Below are 19,140 nucleotides of genomic sequence, written 5' to 3'. Positions count from 1 at the left end.
CTTAGAGCTCAGTTCTCTCCTTTCACCGTGTGGAAGGACCAAACTCAGATGCCTTTATCCTCTGAGACATCTTGCCAGCCATTGGCTGAGGCTTTCTATCTCCTTGCTTAGCTTCTGTTTCTAGAGAACATTCTATTCCTTTAGGGTAGGAGCACAGTTCCACAGTGCCTCTCCTTTTCTTTAAACTGCACAGCAACACAAACATCAGACCCCAAATCTATGCCTGCCTTCAAAGTGCCTACTAGCTGGTCGCACTGGCGCCCCATCCTATTCCTCCCCTTCCTTTACTGAAGCAGTAACATTGCAGAGGAGGCAAGGCCCAGCAGAGTCCAAACCAAGCTTCTAGACCTGACCCTCTGCTTCGCACAACCAGTGTTGGGCAGTTCCTCACAGGGCCAGCCACAGCACACGTTCAACATTCTTCAAAGACACCTCAGAGCTGAACACACTGCTGGGAACCTGCAGTCTCAGCTGCTCAGGAGAGTGAGGCAGGAGGATTGTTTGCACATACAAGTTGGAGAATATTTTGGGGGCATAATGAGACCTCTACATCCAGGGGGCTGGGGATGGAGAGGAGAGGACAGGAGATAATATTAGGAGAGAGCAGGGGAGACAGTGGGATTGAGACTTCAAGCCACTCTAGTTCCTAAGTAAGAAAGAACACTGTGTTGAGTATAAAAATAGGAATAAATTTTGTAATAAAGCAGATGGTGGTACAAATGCGGTTTGCTGCCTGCTAGCTTGCTCATCTGCCTAGGATACTTGGCTGAGTCAGTTTGAGCCTCAGTTTCCCCATCTACGAAGTGATGGTGATACTATTTACTCCAAGCGTGGAGGTTTCTTCCAGTGAGAAGAATAGGTGCAGCAGTAATCCATGCTCTGATTTTGCACTGTGATAGACCTGCCCTGGATTTTTCTCCTGAGGTCACTAAGACTTCTCTTGTCACTTGTGACCCCTCAAGGATGTTCAAGGGCAAAGCTCCCTCTTATTATGTCTTTCCCTCTAACTGGCTTCTCTGTGCTTATTGGGTCTGTGGATGGAGAGATGGGAGATTGGTTTTACTTTGACAGCTGTGCAGTCTTGCTAGCCTTCCTCTCTTGTGAATGTTCAAATGCCACTCAGTCCTAGATTTCAGAGGCAGATGTGGGTACAGCGGGTTGTAAGTGACAGGGAGTCACTGTCACTGTGTTAATGTAAACCCTCATGGATGCGTATGCCCTCTCCTGAGAAAGGTAATTTAGCCTTCAAACCACCACTAAGATATCTACTTGTGAAATATTTAAGGACTGCTACCATAAAGACATTTTCTTTCCACAACTTGTTTCACATTTAGGAGAAGGCAAACAAGGAAAATACTCGTCTGGGTAATTTATAAAAAACGAACTCTTAGGGCATAAAATGTGTTAGCTGACAATAGCTCTTAAAGAGGGTCTAAAAGCAAAGAGAAAGTGAGCAGAAAAGAGACAAGGTTTTCAATTGAGATGGCAGAGTCCACAATGCAGTGTGATGGCGGCACCATAAATCACCCATTCAGCAAGAAGCTAACTTCTCCTAGAAGCTATCATGGGGTGTGCAGAGGGCCTTTAGATATAAGAGGTCTGGTAAAGAGATCTGGAAAACTGAATCTTAAAAACATAACAAGCTGCCAAGGCATGCCTTCCTCCCAGTGAAGAAGAATGCATGGGCTTGCCTTTTACTGTGGGAATCCAGCCTTGGCCACGTTTTTCTTAAGGTTATTCTTGCAAATATTCTTGATGAACCATAAATCAGGTGAGCCGATGCTGGTTAGCACCTAGAAATGCTCCTTTGGATGTTTGTTTAACACAGTTAAAACAAACCAATGTGTATGACCCAGAATAAGAGACAACACTAAGTGGATGACATTTCTCAGGAACTCAACAATGTCCACATTTTTGGTTGATGTGTTACTAAAGGCAATGTCAACTAAGTCAACACATACATAGTGGTTCACATACAGAGTCTATTTATTGCCTCTGGAAGGGTCAAAATGACTGTTTTGGTTTATCAATTTACAAACATTATTTTCCGTTCATTAAAGCTATTCCAGAGAATTTGTCTTGTAAAAGTAACTTTTATTCACCTGATTTAATTGTCATCTCGGAGGCTTACTGCCTTCAAGTCTAACCTTCCTCATCTTATTTCTAAATAGTGAATTGGGGACCCAGGTTCTTTCCATCTTGTTGCTCTGTTTTCCTCAATTCATTGCTTTCCCAGATGTCGTGCTTACCCGTATGAAGTTAGTGCAAGAAACAAGAACATGTTAATTAACGTCATGGGGGGAGGTGACCATTTGGAAGAACAAATAAATGTTGGAGAGGTGCATTTCTTTGCATTGTAGGAGGCCAGGAAATTTGGTTTAGCTATGCACCCAAGAAAAAGTGGACACAGCAAGTCTTTGCCATGGCTAATAGACTATTGTTTGTTTGCAATTACTTTGGACTCTCAATTACCTTGTTTTCACTGAAGTTATTCAACATTTAACTCTAAAATAGCCATAGATAATGAACTAATTTCCCTGCCCTCCTTGACTTCAACCTTGTCAGCTCTGTTGACAAGAGTATTAAGCCCTCTTGCCTAGTTTCTTCTGTCATGGCTAGAAAATACAATACTTTAAGAGCTCCTGGCAAATTAAGATGGCCATGTGGAAAGATGTGGGCAAAACAAGCACAGGGATCTTAGAGAAGAACCTCCCTGTAAGTTATTTTTTCTTTTTTCTTTTTTTCTTTTTGCCTTTGAAGAGGATTGGAAAGATGTGGTGGCTGGTGATTTTGTTCTCACTTTCATCCAACCCTGGATACAGATTCAGTCTCTAGCTGCTACTATTTTGTTGGTTTCATGACCCAACACAAGTGAGGCGAAAGTCAAGGGAATAAGCAAACAGCCTTCACATTGTAGAGCTACTGACCATTCTCAGCATCCACATCTCAGCCGTGTTTGTTTACCCTAGATTTGCTTTTCACCTCCTGGCAGTACATGAACCACAAATAATCATATCAGTGCCACATGCAGTATAGGTGCCCCGAGGCTGAGGGCATTTCACTTGTCTAGTTTAGCATTTGCAAAGAATAATGAAGTTGTCCTTCAGCAAGGGGATGATCCAGTGCAGTGCTTCTGCAATATTACTGTTATAACCTACAAAGCGCTTCCTCCGTTTTGTGTCTTGCTATCCAACACATTTTCCCTGTGGTGGATTTGGGTTGTGTTGATATCAGAACTGTTGCTCATGCATGAAACCTGAAGTAGCTTTGGGAAGCACTTGCCTTTCCTGCTACTCTTGCTCCATTTTTCTCCATGACTTTGTGCCAAAACACATTGATATTATGGTAATTGCCTATTGGTATTTAAAATCTTTATTTGGGCCACGTTGGTCAGATGATAAAAACAATAAATAGTCCTTGAACCTTACTTGGTCTGAACGAGGCTGGAAATTCTGTCACTCTTGATCTTCAGCCACATCTTCAGCAGCAACAGCAGCAGCAGTATAATGACACTGATGATCATAATAATAATTTCCACATGAAAAATTAGTGTAAATCCCTTCAAGGTGCAGGTATATGAATACATGAAAGAACATTTTAAATCTTTTAAATGAATCAATTTGCAAACATTCTTTTCCGTTCATTAAAGCTATTCCAGAGAATTTGTCTTGTAAAAATAACTTTTATTCACCTGATTTAATTGTCATCTCGGAGGCTTACTGCCTTCAAGTCTAACCTTCCTCATTTCTAATATAGCCTCCATATAATCTAATCTAGGCCTATGATGTTTTCAGCCACTAAAACTTACTGTTAGATATGCTCATCCTTCCTAGGTCTTTCTGAACTCTAGCGGGCTGGTTCAGCTCAGCTGTTCTGACTCAAACTGCTCTCCAGGCTGACTGATTTAAACTGGCTTCTCCCAGCTTCTGACTAAATTGCTCTGGTTGGCCTATATAGCTAACCATAGCAATCTGTTCTAATTTTCTGACTCCTTCTATTCTCTTTCTAGTCATGTCTTTAACCTGTGTCTAGCTTGTTCTCCCACCTCCCTCTAGAAAACCTTTTGGTAAATTCCATGAACTGAACTGCCATGAACTCAGTTCCACTGTGCTGCCTCTCAACTTACGGATTCAACCGAACTGACTGGATAGAGCTGGCTAGAACTCAGAGATCTGCATGCTTCTGTCTTCAGAGTGCTAGAATTAAAGGTGTGTACCGCCATACCTGAACCTAAGATTTTCTTTACCTGAAACTTGCTTGATACCAGGCTGTCCTTGAACTCAGAAATCTTCTTACCTCTGTCTCCTGGGATTAAAGGCAAGTCTGTATTCCAGCTTGATCATACAGACCAAGATCTTTGGATATGATCTTACGAGAGCAGCCATGTTCTGAATCAAAATTTCTCTACACAGTGTCATATTTTGACTGTACACATATATACATCAAATATTATAAAACTAATTTAATATATAACTATATATGTATGGTGTGTGTGTGTGTGTGTGTGTGTGTGTGTGTGTACATGCATATACACCCTCATAGGTATACATGTGCTATGGTGCAGTCATGAATGTCAGACAACAACTTCCAAGAAAAAGTTAGTTCTATTCTTCCACCTCGTGGCAGCATCTCTCTTGTGGTGCTGTGTGCTCTAGGCTGGCCCGCAAGATTCAGGATGCTTCTCTGTCTCTGCCTTCCATTTCCCAGTAGAGGTGCTAAGATTACAGATGCTTCCCGCCACAACTTGCTTTTTTTTACTTGATTTTTCAGGGATTGAACTCAAATCCTCAGGCTTTCGTGGCAAGGGCTTTTACCCACTGAGCCATTACACTGGCCTGATGCCTTTTTAAGTACGACGTAATTCAAAATTTTCAGTTTGTTCACCAAAGCCATTCCAGTTAGAGATGGTGGGCAAATGATAGCCATGGCTATTCCCAGCAGCCTTTCTTACAAAGGTCAGAGCATTGATGGAAAGAGGGGAAGGTTAACACTGTAAATACTCACTTCTGTATGTATTTTCAAATTCAAACCCCGGCCACTCAGAGGTACAAGAGCAGAGTCTTGACGGCATATTGCATTCACATTACTCACTGCCTTGATGATGAGACTATGACCAGGGCCAGCAGGAATATGGCCTGCCACCTGTCTCAGAAGCAAAAGCTTTGTGTCTCTAGTATTGCGGAAGTCGGGGTTACTAATTCTGGAAGCCTCTGCCTATTTGCAAATAAGAGAAACCCATAAGAGACCTTGATAACTGTTTCCCAAGAAGACATTCAGAAAGTTTAGAGCCCTTTCTTCCCAGAGAAAATATTGTTGCATTAGGAGCATACAACTTAGAACGCATACTATTACGCCTATATATCTGAAGACAATGGAACCATTTCTTTTTCAGAGAAGGCATCCTCAATCATAAACCAAGGACACACCTATCCCCTGGGCCAACCTAGCCCACTGCCTCTCTCTATGCACTGTGAATATCAGGACCCCTTCTTACATTTAAAAATGGCTCAAAATATTTTAAAAGGAAGCCAGTAATTTGTAATATGTGAAAGATATGTGTGCGTCACATTTCAGTATCTCTTAAGTTTTATTGTGGTGCGGGAATGTAGCTCGCTTGGTAGAGCGGTTGCTTGCCTATTGTGTGTAAGGCCCAGGTCTTCATTTCCAGCACCACAAGAAAATGGAATAAAGCTATATCGGAACACAGCCTTGACTGTTCCTGGGCGACTTACTGTAGCACTGCAGCAGCAGAAATAAACAGTTGTAACCGGTGTGCTTTGGAAATGTTTACTTAAGACCCGTCTCAGATAAATATTTCGTACTCACTGTGAGCAGAGTGGCAGAGCTTTGGGGTTCCTTCTCCAGTGAACTGTAGGAAGGTGGAACTGTTTACCAGACTATTGATCGGACCCTCTTGGCCATTAAAAAACAAACCAAAACAAGTGGAATCCTGCTTTTTCCCCTTCCTCCCATTCTCCCATTCTCCCCCACACCTTTTCTCTCTTTCTCATTCATTCTTTCTTTCTTTCTGACATGGTCTCTCTGTGGCTGGCCTGGAACTTACTATGTAGTTGGGCCTTGAATTCACAGATACCATCTGATTCTGCCTTGTGAGTGCTAGAATTAAAGGCATACATACATCACCGTGCCCAACCAAAATGAATTGTTTTACATTTGTGTGTGTGTGTGTGTGTGTGTGTGTGTGTGTGTGTGTACACGTGCATACACATACATGTGACACAGCATGTTTTTAATGGTCAGAAAACTTGCCGCAGATTTTTAAAAATTTTCTTTTATCTTTCCTTATTTTATTTTGTTCTTTGTAATGTTCTTCAGCAGATTTCCACCTTGACTTTTTCCATTTGCTCTCCCCTTTATCCCAGGCCTTTGCAAAGTGAACATTATGGTGTTAGCCAAGGGTACTGCCTGCAACGAGTGGCCTTCAGCAGGCCAGGAAGAGTGACCTTTAAGATTACTGAGACAGAAGGGCCACCGTCCTCGACTCTGTAGTCACAGTATTAATTTAGGGGTGACAGGGGAGTGTGCTCTCTCTTTATCTGTTAATTCCTTGGGGAAGTTCTCTGTGGAATGAATAATCTTGAAATGTGTAATAAAGTTACCTATCAAGACCACTTTTACAGAGAGATTTAAATGTGATAATAAGAATAAAAGAAAATGAAGTGACATTGAGGGCATCTTCTTTTATAACAGCCCTTGGTCCCGACTGTTAAGCACACCGTAAAATGACTTTTATACATTTATGGATTGAAATGGTTCTGCTGAAATTTTAAGTGTTAACATTGTTCAAACTTCCATTACCAATCCCTCTCACATGGTTACAAAACAATTTCCTATTTGACATTTTGATCACAGTACCCAAGGATTGGAAAGCTCTGGTTTTATGCCTTCTGGAGGCTCTGCTGGTTTTCATTTGAGCACCTTCCTTTAGAAAACCACCACTGTCTTTGTGCACATTTTACCCCACCCATGACATTGATCCCAAGAAAAAATATTCATAGAGAAGGAGAGAAACTGGCCTTTTTTTTTTAAGGATTGTTTTTCTGGAAAAGAAAGATCACTTTCTTCCTTCTTCATGGTAGCTCCTCCCTTGCCACGTTTGAATTATTTTGTCATATTCCTTAAAACTACCACGGAATCAAACTGCAGTTCATAAACTGCACCTTATTTCTTTGTAACAGTTTTATTGAGATATAATTCACATACCATTCAATCTGACCCTCTAAAACACATGTGTCAATGGTTTTTAGTGTATTCACAGAGCTGGGCAGCCGCCACCAGCATCAGTTTTAGGACATCCTTAATACCCTGGTAGTGGCCACCTGGCAGTCTGCACCCTGTCTTCTCCACCAGCTCTGGTAGCCACACTTCCTGCTTCTGTGCCTTGCCTACGATCAGAGTCATCCTCTCCTTGTCCCTGCCTTTGTCTCTGGCTTCTTTTAGGATCAAGATCCTGTCAGCAAGTATTTCGTCATAACACCCAACCTCTCGCTTATTACCTTTTTAAGTGCAAAATTCTTAAAATCCCTATGTAGAAATTATGTATAGGCTTATATAAGCATCCTGGGTCTTTTGAGTTAATTGCATAGCCGCCGTGGTAGCTACAGAAACTCATGTTGTATGTGTAAATGTTGGGTAAAGCTAATGCTAGTTAATTGGTCCTGAATCCCCCCCTCCCCCAGCACTCCTCTGAGCACATGTAAAGGAAGAGCAAGCTCACTAATGAGATGTTTCCAGAAACCACAGTGTAGGCTCTGTCCATAGCTCTGGTGTTTGGAGCTGCTGCTGTTTTGTCTCCATCTTTCCTTCCCTTTAACTAAGAGCCAGGGACGTATCTGTGTCATTGTGCCTTCCATCTTAACCAGGTAGGCCATAACAGCACCTTCCTAGGATGCTGCTGTGGCTGGGACAGGAGCTGGTGGAGGTGGATAGACACAGTTTATGTATGTCTGCAGGAAAGATCAAGGCGTTGCTTGATTCTAAGGTAGGTTTAGGCCTCTTTGAAGGAAATCAACTTTGGCTGAAGATAGAACTCGAGTCACGGGAAGGTGTTGCAGAATGGGCCTCATAATTTTTGTGGTGTAATGAGGGAAGTCGGGAAGTGTATGTGCCTGATTTTTCCTTTACCTCCCCGGCACTGTCCTTTGTTTGGATGCTTCCTGCTTTGCCAAAACTACACCCTAAACACAACGAATGTTCCTGGTCTTACCAAATCCAGGGAAAGTTTGCCTGTAAGACAGGTGGTGTGGGTTTGCTGAATGTAACTGGAGAATGGGTTTTTGTCTTTTATTTCAAGACCTGTCTCCCATTATCACAGAGGATGGAAAGTCTGCTTAAATTATAAGCTAGCTAATTGCTTCCTCAGTTGAAGACCTAAATGAGTTTTAAAGCGAAATGCATATCTCCAAGGGCTAAGTAGCCAGCACACAATAGACAATTGAGATAGCGAAGGCTAATTTAGAAAAGTCCTTGCTCCCCCTCCTTCCATACCCTGTCTCCACCCCTCCCCCATCTGTTCGCCTTTGTCCCTCAATCTCTTTTCCTTCTCTCTCCCTCCCTCCTCCTTTCCCTTTCTTCCTTCTCAGCCCCGTTTTCTTCCCTAAGTTGACCCCTGCTGTCTCTCCTTTCCCTGCCCTCCCACCTTCCTCCTTTTTCTTCTTCAGTTGCTTCCTTCCTCTTCTTCTCCCCCCACCCCTTCATTTAACCATTAAGAATGCAGTGCAGTTGTATCTGGAGGCTTCTGCTCATAATTAAATAAATCATTTATGCATTTAACACAATCTTGAGTTACTAGGTGATCATCTTAGGCACTCCAAAGTCTAAGAGCCCTTGAAAGCCGTATCCAAGCATAGATATTCCATAGCACGTCTTACAATCTAAATATTGCTTTTAGTGTAATCGAAGCAGCTAGAGTAGTCACAGCAGTTGATGGACTATTTTTCAAATTGATTTCAAAAATGTATTTAAGGGGATGATCTTCTAGTCTAGATTACCTATTGATTTTTAATATGAAAAGCTCATTATGTAAGCAGTAACTGCATATAAAAACCTCGCAAACCTTTGCATAAATCCTTTAATTGAATTTCCAGAGCCTGTGGTTCTACTTTTTTTTTTTTAATTAAATCTATTTCTTTTTTTAAGTGTTACTGTGTAATTTGCATGCTGTGAAGAGGCCCTGTCCCAGATAAAGTGCCATTGATCCTTATTAAACCTCACCTCTGGGCTTGCTTAAAACTAACTGGAAAAATTAAAGTGTTCATGCCGCACTGCACTTACAGCTAGTGTGATGGGATTATGGAAAAAAAAAATAATAAAACTAATTTCCAGCAGAGAATTTATAATGTGAGATTTTTATTTTTTCAATTTGATAATTAATAGTGAAATCTTATCACAGATATAAATCATATTTTAGCCTATAAAGTGAAATGGCAATTAGGAAAGATAATATATACTTGATGAAAGCCCACCATGTTATGGGTGCTAATCTTTTGATCTTTTGGTACTTTAATTTTTTAATTGTGGAAGGAAAGGATTATAAATTCAGTTCAAACCTGTTCAATGGAAGGTTTCCTTGGGAAAATCTGATTTTTCTGCAGTGCTCAAAGGGATTTTTAATGTCAGAGTGAGAGAGCATAAAAGATATGGAAAAGATACCCAGCTATGCTTGTGCTAAAATGTATGTATTAGAATTACCAGGGGAAAGAAGAATAGAAAGCCTGCAATAGGTTTTTCTATTTTTTTAATACCTAACATTTGTTATTTTAAAAGCAATAAAATCCCCTAAAGAAATATTCATAATCAATAAGAACACAAAATATGGAATATATTAACCGAGTTATAAAAATGTTTGTGGTATAGCATGAAATGAAAAACACAGCAAGTTATGTACGGTTTAAAGTGTAATCAATTTTGAGGTTGTATACAAGGATATAAATGATAAACACAAGTAGTAGCGTTTTTAGTAAAGGCTATTACAAAATACTGTATTTATGGCCTATTCCATTCTTTTTATAGCTCATTAATGTAGAAAACAAACACAGTGTATCCATCTTCTCCGACAGCGTAAAATTCCCTTAAATGATGTTTTTAAATGGAAATACCGGACTTATTTGATCTGTTTCTGCTTTAAGCAGGTTGGGTTGGTAGGGAGTGCTTACCACGCTGGGGGTTCCTTCTCAGACCCCGGTAAAGCAAAGGGGGTAATAGTGACATATTGCCCTTGCTCCACACCAAAAGCTGGGGGGGGGGCTCATCTAACATTTGTAAAAATGGTCGGACAGCTGCTCCGTCCTCTTCCAAGGCTCCATGCCCACCCTCTAGGTCCCATTCCCACCCCAAAGAGAGCCTTCCCACCTCTGGAAGATGCATTAATTCTTCCAGGCCACAAGGGGGCTGTTGAGTTATTGGTTCACTGCATTGGCTGGCGGGGGAGTTTTAGTGCTGTTTCCAAAGGTGTTTAATTTCCTGCAGCTCCTATGAATATGCATAGGGCGTGTGCTCAGCAATCTAGCAGTTCAAAGGGGACAGCTGGCTTTGGTAATATGGGTTTTTGGCTTTTTTTTTTCTTTCTTTCTTCACTTCTTCCCTTTCATTCCCCTTTTATGTGTGGAAGCCCTCTCTAGGTTAGCTGAATTTGTAATGTAATTTCATTAACTTATTTTCGAATTTTAAAAGTTTGTCATGATGCTTCCATCATGGACTTTCTCTCATTTCCTTTCCACATTCCATAGAAACCCTAGGCCGTTACCTTCAACAGGGCAGGTGCCCATGGCCATGGAGTCACAGGCTTGGATATCCAGCCTTCCTAAGATGTAAGTAGGGCTTAACAGTACAGCCATATTTAGAAAGGAGGTGGGTGGGTGTGAGGACTCTTAGTAAGCAAGGGAAAGTATTGTAAATTTCCCCTTTCTCTCTATGTAGACTAAAAATTGTTCTAGGACTATATTGGCTTCATCCATCTCCCCATTTACCCACCCATCCATTACACATTCTCTCTCATACTTCTCTCCACCTACTCTTTCATCTACCATGATTCCACACCCTTCCTTTTCTTCCTCATCCATCCATCCATCTGTCTGTCCATCCATCCATCCATTCATCATCCATCCATCCATCCATTCGTTCATTCATGCAGCAATCTCTCTATGCACCAATCCCACCATCTACCCATTCCATTCTCCCTATCCACCTCTAGCCACTTATCCTTCCATCTACCCAGAGTCCTAAAACCCTTCTATCTCTCTCTGCTCCCATTGACCTCTCCATTCATTCATCTATCCATCTAATATACATTGAATACCTGTTTTGAATCAAGTACCACTCCAGTCAGTAAATCTATATAAATATGAATTTGGGTTAATCGATGCCTTTAGGGATCTCATTATGTGTGGAGAGGACAATCTTTTGTCAGTAATTTTAACACGGAGAAGAAATAAAGACCTATCTCAGCCTGAGCGAAGATTGCATTTAGTGAAGTCTTTCATTTTAATCTTGAAGTCTATTTGCTAACCCCTAACTATAGTTTCTCTGGACTTTGTACCTTATAACTTGATATTGCATGTGAGTACATAATAGCAAGTGCTGTGAAGATGATGCTTTTAGAGTGATGTCTCTTCATGGCATGGAAATGTCAAGACAGATCCTGCTTTACCGTACAGCTGAGATCAGACACAACAGATCCCTGCTAGAAACCGGCTTTGGTTTTGTTGTTTCCTTTTGTTGTCACATGGCCACTAACACAGGGAAGGTTGAGCCACTTGTCATGTCCATCTATAGAATATAAGTAGTCACATGCAAATTGAAGATGAGGGGCCACGCACCAAATACAAAAACAGTTTTCTGGCCTGGGAGGCTAGACAATGATTAGAGGCTGGATTCACAAAGGTCTCCACCTGGGATTCAAGACCCAAATCAAGAAAAAAAGCCAAGTAGAACTTGATATAAATTAGAAGCCTCCTTTAATCCTGACCCATTACTGCCATATTCTTTCCTGCCCATTTCTGGCACAGAGAAGCCAATGCCAAAGATAATGAATCTTCTTACTGAGAGGCAAGAGGATCAGGAGGCTAAGGGCAGAGCCTACCTTTATTTAAACTGTCATACATACCTCTAATAGGCTGATAGGTGGGCTTCAAATTTGTTCAGTCACCCAGATTTGTACTGTGTACCCTCTGGAGGTTTGTTTTCCGGTATGGTGGTCATTGTCACATGTGGCTTTTTAAATGCTCATTAATTAATGAAAAAATTAATCAGAAATTCGGTTGCTTAGTCAAATTAGTCACATGTCAAATGTCCCATAGTTAGGAGAGACTGTGTTGGGTACTGTAGACCATCTCAAACATAGCTCTGTGTCCCATGGGTGTATGTCACATTGATCCATCAACCTCTTCCATTCATTATTTCATATATCAACACATTCAGTGGGTGGCACATACTCTTTCAAAGGCCTTGCCTATGCTTATACACATCTTCATTTTTTTTTTAGTATCTTATGAAGCTGTACTATTATGATGCATATTTTACTAGTGAAGAAGCAGATATACACAGTGAAGAATTAGCAGAGTTGGAATTCCAACTCCCATGGTCCAGGCCATCTACTCCCAGTAGCTGTACATTGACTCCCTATTTAAAAATTGTGTTCTTGGACTGGAGAGATGGCTCAGAGGTCAAGAGGCTGTTCTTCCAAAAGTCCTGGGTTCAATTCCCAGCAACCACATGGTGGCTCATCCTCATCTATAGCCAAGATCCAGTGCCCTCTTCTGGTGCACAGGCACACATGTGGGCAGAAAGCTGTATAAATAATACAATAAAAGTGTGTTGATGTGTAAGGCCTCTGATGGTCAGGATCTGTGTGAATTGCAAGGTAATCCAAAATCACCTTGGATATGCTCCAGGCAGAGGGTCCATGGCAGAGGCTCCATTCCTTCTCCACTTTCCGTGGATGTTAGGTTTATTTTGAAATGTCTATAATCCTGTGTGTGTGTGTTTGTGTGTGTGTGTGTGTGTGTGTGTGTGTGTGTGTGTGTGTGTGTGGTGGGGGTGTATGTGTGTAAAATGGGCTGAGATATTACATTATCTGGCTTCAAATAAAACCTCTTCCCAAACTAAAGAGAGGGTGAGAAAGATTTCTGCAGAGACCAGTGCACGAGGAGGTTCTCAGCACACAGACCCAAGTAAGCTTTAAGAAAGGGCAGCATTCCTTATTCCTTAGCCAGCTACTCCTTGCATGGGCCTTTCAGTTGGTGCAAGGTAAAGATGATGCAATTTGATTCAATCTTAGAAGGCAATCTCTCTCTCTCTTTCTCTCTCTCTCTCTCACACACACACACAAACCCTTTGCTACATCTAAAATAGCAAAGAAATACAAAAATTGCATACCCTGGTTTGTTTTGTTTTTGTTTTTGAGATGAGCATTACTATGACTCAAGACCATGCCTAGAAAAGGCAATAACATGATCCATGTTCATAATTTGTAAATAAATACGTGGGTTTCTGGAACCCTGCATGTGTTACAATTTTTCTAACTAATGAAAACAAGCAATGGAGACCTGCCTGGAGCCTCTGTGATAGCAGGTAGAATGGTAGCCTTTGCAGGTCGGCTTGTGATCCTGCCCTAACCTACTCCCAGCTAGCAGAAGCACTTCCCTCCAAGGGACCTGGAGACCATCCAAGGCAAGTGCATGTAAGGTTACAGAGAGTCGTGGCATAAAACAGTCATGGCCAGATTGATTTTGGAGGGACTGTACTGGGTATACTTTGTTTTGTCACTCACTCAGGACAGTTGTTCCCAGCCTCCACCCCTCGATTTAAAAGTCTTAAAAGCTTTTTTTGTTGTTGTTGCTGTCTTTCTTCAAATGCACGCTGACACTAACACGAAAGTACCTTAAAGCTAGTTGATGGAGTTCTGAAAAAGACAAAGGTAAGAGTTTCCCCCAACATTTTGGCCATGTTTGTTGTAACTTCAAGACAAGAATGTAATGTCTCTTAGGCTTAGAGCAGGGTGTGGGGGGGGGGAGGGGGGTGTATGCATGAGTGCATGGATCTGTGTGAGATGTGTGTGAGTATGTGGGGTGTGTGTAGGGTGTGTGTATGTGAATGTGAGCATGTGGTGTGTGTGTGTATGTGCGTGTACCATGGAGGTGCTAAGAAAGTTGTATTTGTATATAGACGTAACACCTACCTGTGAGCCTTTCCTGTACATCTTTTCAGGACTTGGACCTTAAAGTAAAATCCTATAGTCTCCATGCAGAAAGGACCCATTCTTCATCCAAAGAGTTCTCCATCTTTCTTGTCCATGGTTCATGATGAGAGAGCCAACATCTGCATTTCTGATAGTTTTCTTTCTCATGCTTGTCAAGGGCATTAAAAAAAAAAATGTTTCTACAGAGTCACTTGGAAACACGCCCTTCAACGTGTTGCTTCCCGGAAGTGGTGGAACTGGTGGACAGGACCCACCTGCTCTTGTGGAACGGGACGATGAGTCTTCTGCCTCTTTATACGACACAACGTCGCGACCCCACCTGCAGAGCAGAGGTCGGAGCAGTTCCCTCATGTTCTCGCTTGGTGTCAAAAGCTTTTAATCAACCAACACTTGCCGAATAGTTATCCCTGCACTGAGTGTTTTTAAGTTGCTAATAGCTGTGTTACTGTCCACGTCTAGGCGAGGAACCTGAGGCTCAGAGAGGTTCAGTGTTCAGCTGAATGTCACACCGTTGGTAAATGGCAGAGCGCTTGCCAGCACCAACACCCTTCCCAGGACTGTGCTGAGTGAGTCAGCTGTACAATGCAGGATGTGGGCCTCATTTCCTCTTGCAAAGGACCCATCTTGTTCACCTGTATGGTATATCCAGCAAGAGTGCCAGGGTCACAGACACTCTATCGAAAGTAGGAACTAGACGGGTGATCCTAGGCATTTCCAGAAGTGTGTGTGTGTGTGGGGGGTGTGTCATATGTTTGCAGGAGTGAAGCTTGTGCATGTTAGGGGCCACTTTCTAAAAAATGACACTGGGAAGTGCCCCTCTCTCCATGGGAAGGGCTCCATTCAGCTCCATATTTAGTAGCAGAAAGGTTGGGCTGTACCGTGCAAAACCGACTTGTGGGTGCCTTTGTAAAGGTGCCTCCATGAAAGGATTCAGTTCTTCCCCTTTCTTTCCCTACCTTCAAATGTGAATGGCACTCCAGCATCCCTTTGAGTTTGCTGTTGGAGGTCATGGGAACAATAGTCTGTGTTGTCGCTTTGAAATGGAGCTACCCTGAAGAAAACTGTGTGGTCGTGACTCCTGCCTTCCAGGAAGGAAGCCAGCTCCCTAGCAGATAGGCCTCTGTGCTCAGCAGTCTTCACCCCAAAAGTTTTGTCCAGCATTGGGGACTTCCTCCAGGTTTACCTTTTTGTTTCAACTCGGTAAGATTTTTTTCCTCCTTTTTTGGTAGCTTTTTAATGGTCTTTAGCGAAGGAAGTAAGTGACAGTGATCAGTGGAGGTGGACAGTAAGATTTATAATGTATTTGTGCTAGCTGATTGCCAACTGAACCGGCCTTTCCCAGCGGTGCTGTACGCAGACTTGGAAAATCAATAGGGATTAACCTCTGACCCCCTGCACATACTTATACTGTGGCTGCATCGCTTACCAATATTTCATCTGTTTCACTTAGCCACTGTTACTTACTCAATAACGTGTGGCCAATCTCACAAGATACTAATTAATTTTTTAAAATGCACCATTGCTTAAAGCTGTGATAAAATAGCCCACCTTTGGAAATCAAGGCCCTTTTGGTTTATTTATTAAACTCACATTAATTAGCCCTAATTAAAAAAAAAGTAACGGGACAGTGCTATGATGCAACGGTTTGCTTTGCTTACAAAAACCTCCTGGGGTTGGCAGCAGGGAAGATGTCTGCCTGCAGAACAGGTGTCCCCAGGCCTCTGCTGGAAGATGGTCCCATTCAGCAAAATTGCTAGTCTTACTTTTTAAGCACACTGGGTTTTTTTTTTTTCTTTCTTTCTTTCTTTCTTTCTTTCTTTCTTTCTTTCTTTCTTTCTTTCTTCCTTTCTTTCTTTCTTTCTTTCTTTCTTCCTTCCTTTTAAAGGGACAGTTATAGATAAACAGACAGTGAGCTGAGCCCAAGGCTTCATTACTTTAAGGAACCAACATCACCTTTAATGCATGGTGCCTTGAACAGCACTCTGAGGTCTGTACAACTCTATGCATGGGTATGAGCTGCTTTTATTTGTCACAGCAGAGGACGGAAAGCAACAGAATTTACAGTGATATAATTTTTAAACATTTTCCTTTAAGCTTTGGCATATATTAAAGTTTTGTACATTTGTCTTCAAATTGAAAGGTATTGTAGGTTTTTTTTTTTTTTTTCATCTAAGACTCTTTTGTTTGCTTTTGTTTTTTTCAAGTGTGTTTATTCCCCAGAGTTTACTTACAGTTTGCTATTGATCCAGCAGCTGGAGTTTGAATTGGTCGATGTGCTCTGTAACTTGTTTAAGATACCCTACCTGAGCTATTAGCTTAAATAATGTATTCATAAATTGATTAATCATTACAGTAAAACTTATTAGCTGCATTTATATCTGCGTGTTACCCACAATTGACTTGTAGTCTAATCATCACGGGTGCTTAAGCAGAAGCTGGGTTTGCATTACAATTTAATAATAATCAGGCTGGGAAACAATGGTATTTGCATGGAGACTGTGAGTGGATGCTGGCTGAGCTCCTTGAGCAAGCTTCGACCTTCCATCAGTCTCCTACTGAAAATGAACTATAGGGACGAGACCAAGGTCTATCCTCAGTAGGAAGTAATCGTGTTTACAAGAGCCATTCTGAAAATCAGTGTGTTGAGGAGTGAACTGAAGGGATGACGCCCTCACTGCAATTCTCTATCAGCTCCATCGTGGCTCTTTCCACTGGTTCCATTTAGTGTGTTTTCCACCAAGCAGCTCGTGAACTGAGTAAGACACTCACGCTGTACTCTGCCCTACACACAGATGCCCACAAACACAGAGCTGTTGAGAGGAGCAACAGTTTAGGGGGCTTGATTGTCACCAAGCAGGTCATTGAATACTCTGGACCAGTGGCCAGGCCTTCCACATAGAGTCCTAAACAGCAGGAACCAGACACCTCTGTAAAGGGGTTGAAGGTAATGTGGTTTTTTATTAATTAATATACTATTTGAAAACATTTTTATTACTATTGTGTATGTGCATATGAGTGTGTGAGCGGGTGCGTGTGTACAAGTGTAGTCATGTACGTACCATGACACCCCCGAGGAGGTCGGAGCACGACTTTCAGAAGTTGGCTTTCTCTTTCCTCCATGAGTTCTGGGAAATGAACACAGGTCTTCAAGCCTGAGTGACAGGTAATATAAACCATTTTTAGAGCAATTTTAAGTTCTTTGTAAAATTAAGTCAAAAATACAGTTTGTCTATGACCGGTGTGCTCCGTAAACATGGCTTCTTCCAGCCACGTGCACTTCTTACCCAACTACATGCTAAATAAAAACAATCCTTTGGGTAACGAATGTGAATTTTAGCTCACTCGGCTGGGCCGTATTCAGCTCCTTGATTAGTGGGTGCTTCCAGTTTGTTCCTGGGTACAGAATCGTCCAGATAGCCCCCACCCTATAACACACACACACACACACACACACACACACACACACACACACACCCCTTCTGTAACAACTAGATCCATATCTCCCTCCCACCTTGGTGGGAACCATTTGGCATTCCCATAGGATTTCTCAACTTCATAATCGCTCCTTCAAAATGCTCTTCAACAGCCTGCTAGATTAATACATACTGTGATCTTTCGGTAGCAGCAAGGGGATCCTGTCTCGCATCGTGGGTCTGTTTGGCCCAGTGTTTCAAGAGTGCTACTCTCTGCATGAAGGGTATCCGTCCACAAGTTGGCCATTGTGCCTGGGACTCAGGGCAGCACCTCCGCCCCGAGGCCGGCTCCAGATGAAAGACAGATTGCCACAGAGGCTCCTTTCTGAGGGTCCCTCTTCCCAGCACGGGGCTTTATACATTATTGAACAAACCTGCTTCCTCGGCCTGTCCTCCGTGCACTTCCTTTGCCAGCCTCATTCAGAATGTCAGCATGGACCACTTTTCTACAAAGGCACAGAGGACCAGTCAGGGAGCCTCAGCAGATAAATTATTCACGGTGTTTAATTATTATCCCACAGATTTATTAAACTTCTTGGTTCTCTAGGAGTCCATGGAGCTGCTGACAGGACCTTGCTAAACCTGGAATAATGGATGTTTTGTTGGGAAACACAAGCCCTTGGTGAGCGCTGCTGATTTCCCTGTGGCTATCAATAGTGAGGGTGTGTCATCACAGGTGAATGGGGTGTGCCTATTACTGCGGTGTAAACACCCAGACCCTGGCTGACCTTGGGCTGCCAACTTGAGATCATTGAGTGTACCGTTTGGGAAAAATGTGCAGTCGCAAGCCAGGATGGGTCCGGTACCAATTCCTCTCTGCAGATCTGATGGATGTCAGTAACACCAAGCGCAGACCTCAAATCAAATGTGCTGGAATTACCACAGGTGTTAAGGTTTGACAACCTCTCACCTTCGCATATCCTGACGCTTACTAAATCAGATATTTGCAAAAGTTAAACCTTTTTTTAACATTTGTGTGTGTGTGTGTGGACACTCGTGTGCATGCGTGTACCCAGTGCACAGGTGGAGGTCAGAGAACAGCTTGTAGGAGTCATGTTTCTCCTTCTATCATCTGGGTCTGGGGATCAAACTCAAGATTGTCCCGTGTAGCAGCAAGTCAGTTGACCCACCAAAACATCTCACTGGCCCATGTATCTTATATTTAACAGTGTATGTATATCCACTAACCAGTTCATAAAGGTTTGGGAAACGAAGCCGCAGGCTCTCTTGAGCTGTTTGAATCTAGTTGCAGCACAGCATGCGTGTTTAGATTGCATCTTAAGACTCTGGCAAAGTTCACCTTCTCTTCCTGTTTCCTAATGGGGTATCTCTGCGCAGTTTTCCACGTGGGTGTGACGAGGCAGTTGGCAAGCTGCTGAGTGCCCTCAACGGCAGGCAGACACATGTACCCCATGCGGCGCATCCCCGACAATTCTGTTGCACTAACGT

At 42.4% G+C, this 19,140-nt stretch overlaps 1 protein-coding gene across 5 annotated transcripts in view; it reads left to right on the top strand.

Moving 5' to 3' along the window:
* Positions 1 to 19,140, top strand: part of Wwox (WW domain containing oxidoreductase) — a 906,316-nt gene that overhangs the window by 303,621 nt on the left and 583,555 nt on the right. The window contains exon 9 of one of the 5 annotated variants that reach the window (XM_060391915.1): positions 14,404 to 14,630. The exons of the other annotated variants lie outside the window; for them this stretch is intronic. Coding sequence (XP_060247898.1) covers positions 14,404 to 14,619 — 216 coding nt within the window. The 3' untranslated portion in view covers positions 14,620 to 14,630. Of the gene's footprint in view, positions 1 to 14,403; positions 14,631 to 19,140 lie in introns of those variants that run through there. 5 annotated transcript variants of the gene reach the window in all.

The sequence above is a fragment of the Meriones unguiculatus genome, chromosome 10 (assembly GCF_030254825.1).
Source record: "Meriones unguiculatus strain TT.TT164.6M chromosome 10, Bangor_MerUng_6.1, whole genome shotgun sequence".
NCBI lineage: Eukaryota > Metazoa > Chordata > Mammalia > Rodentia > Muridae > Meriones > Meriones unguiculatus.
This window is presented reverse-complemented; position numbering and strand designations above follow the sequence as displayed.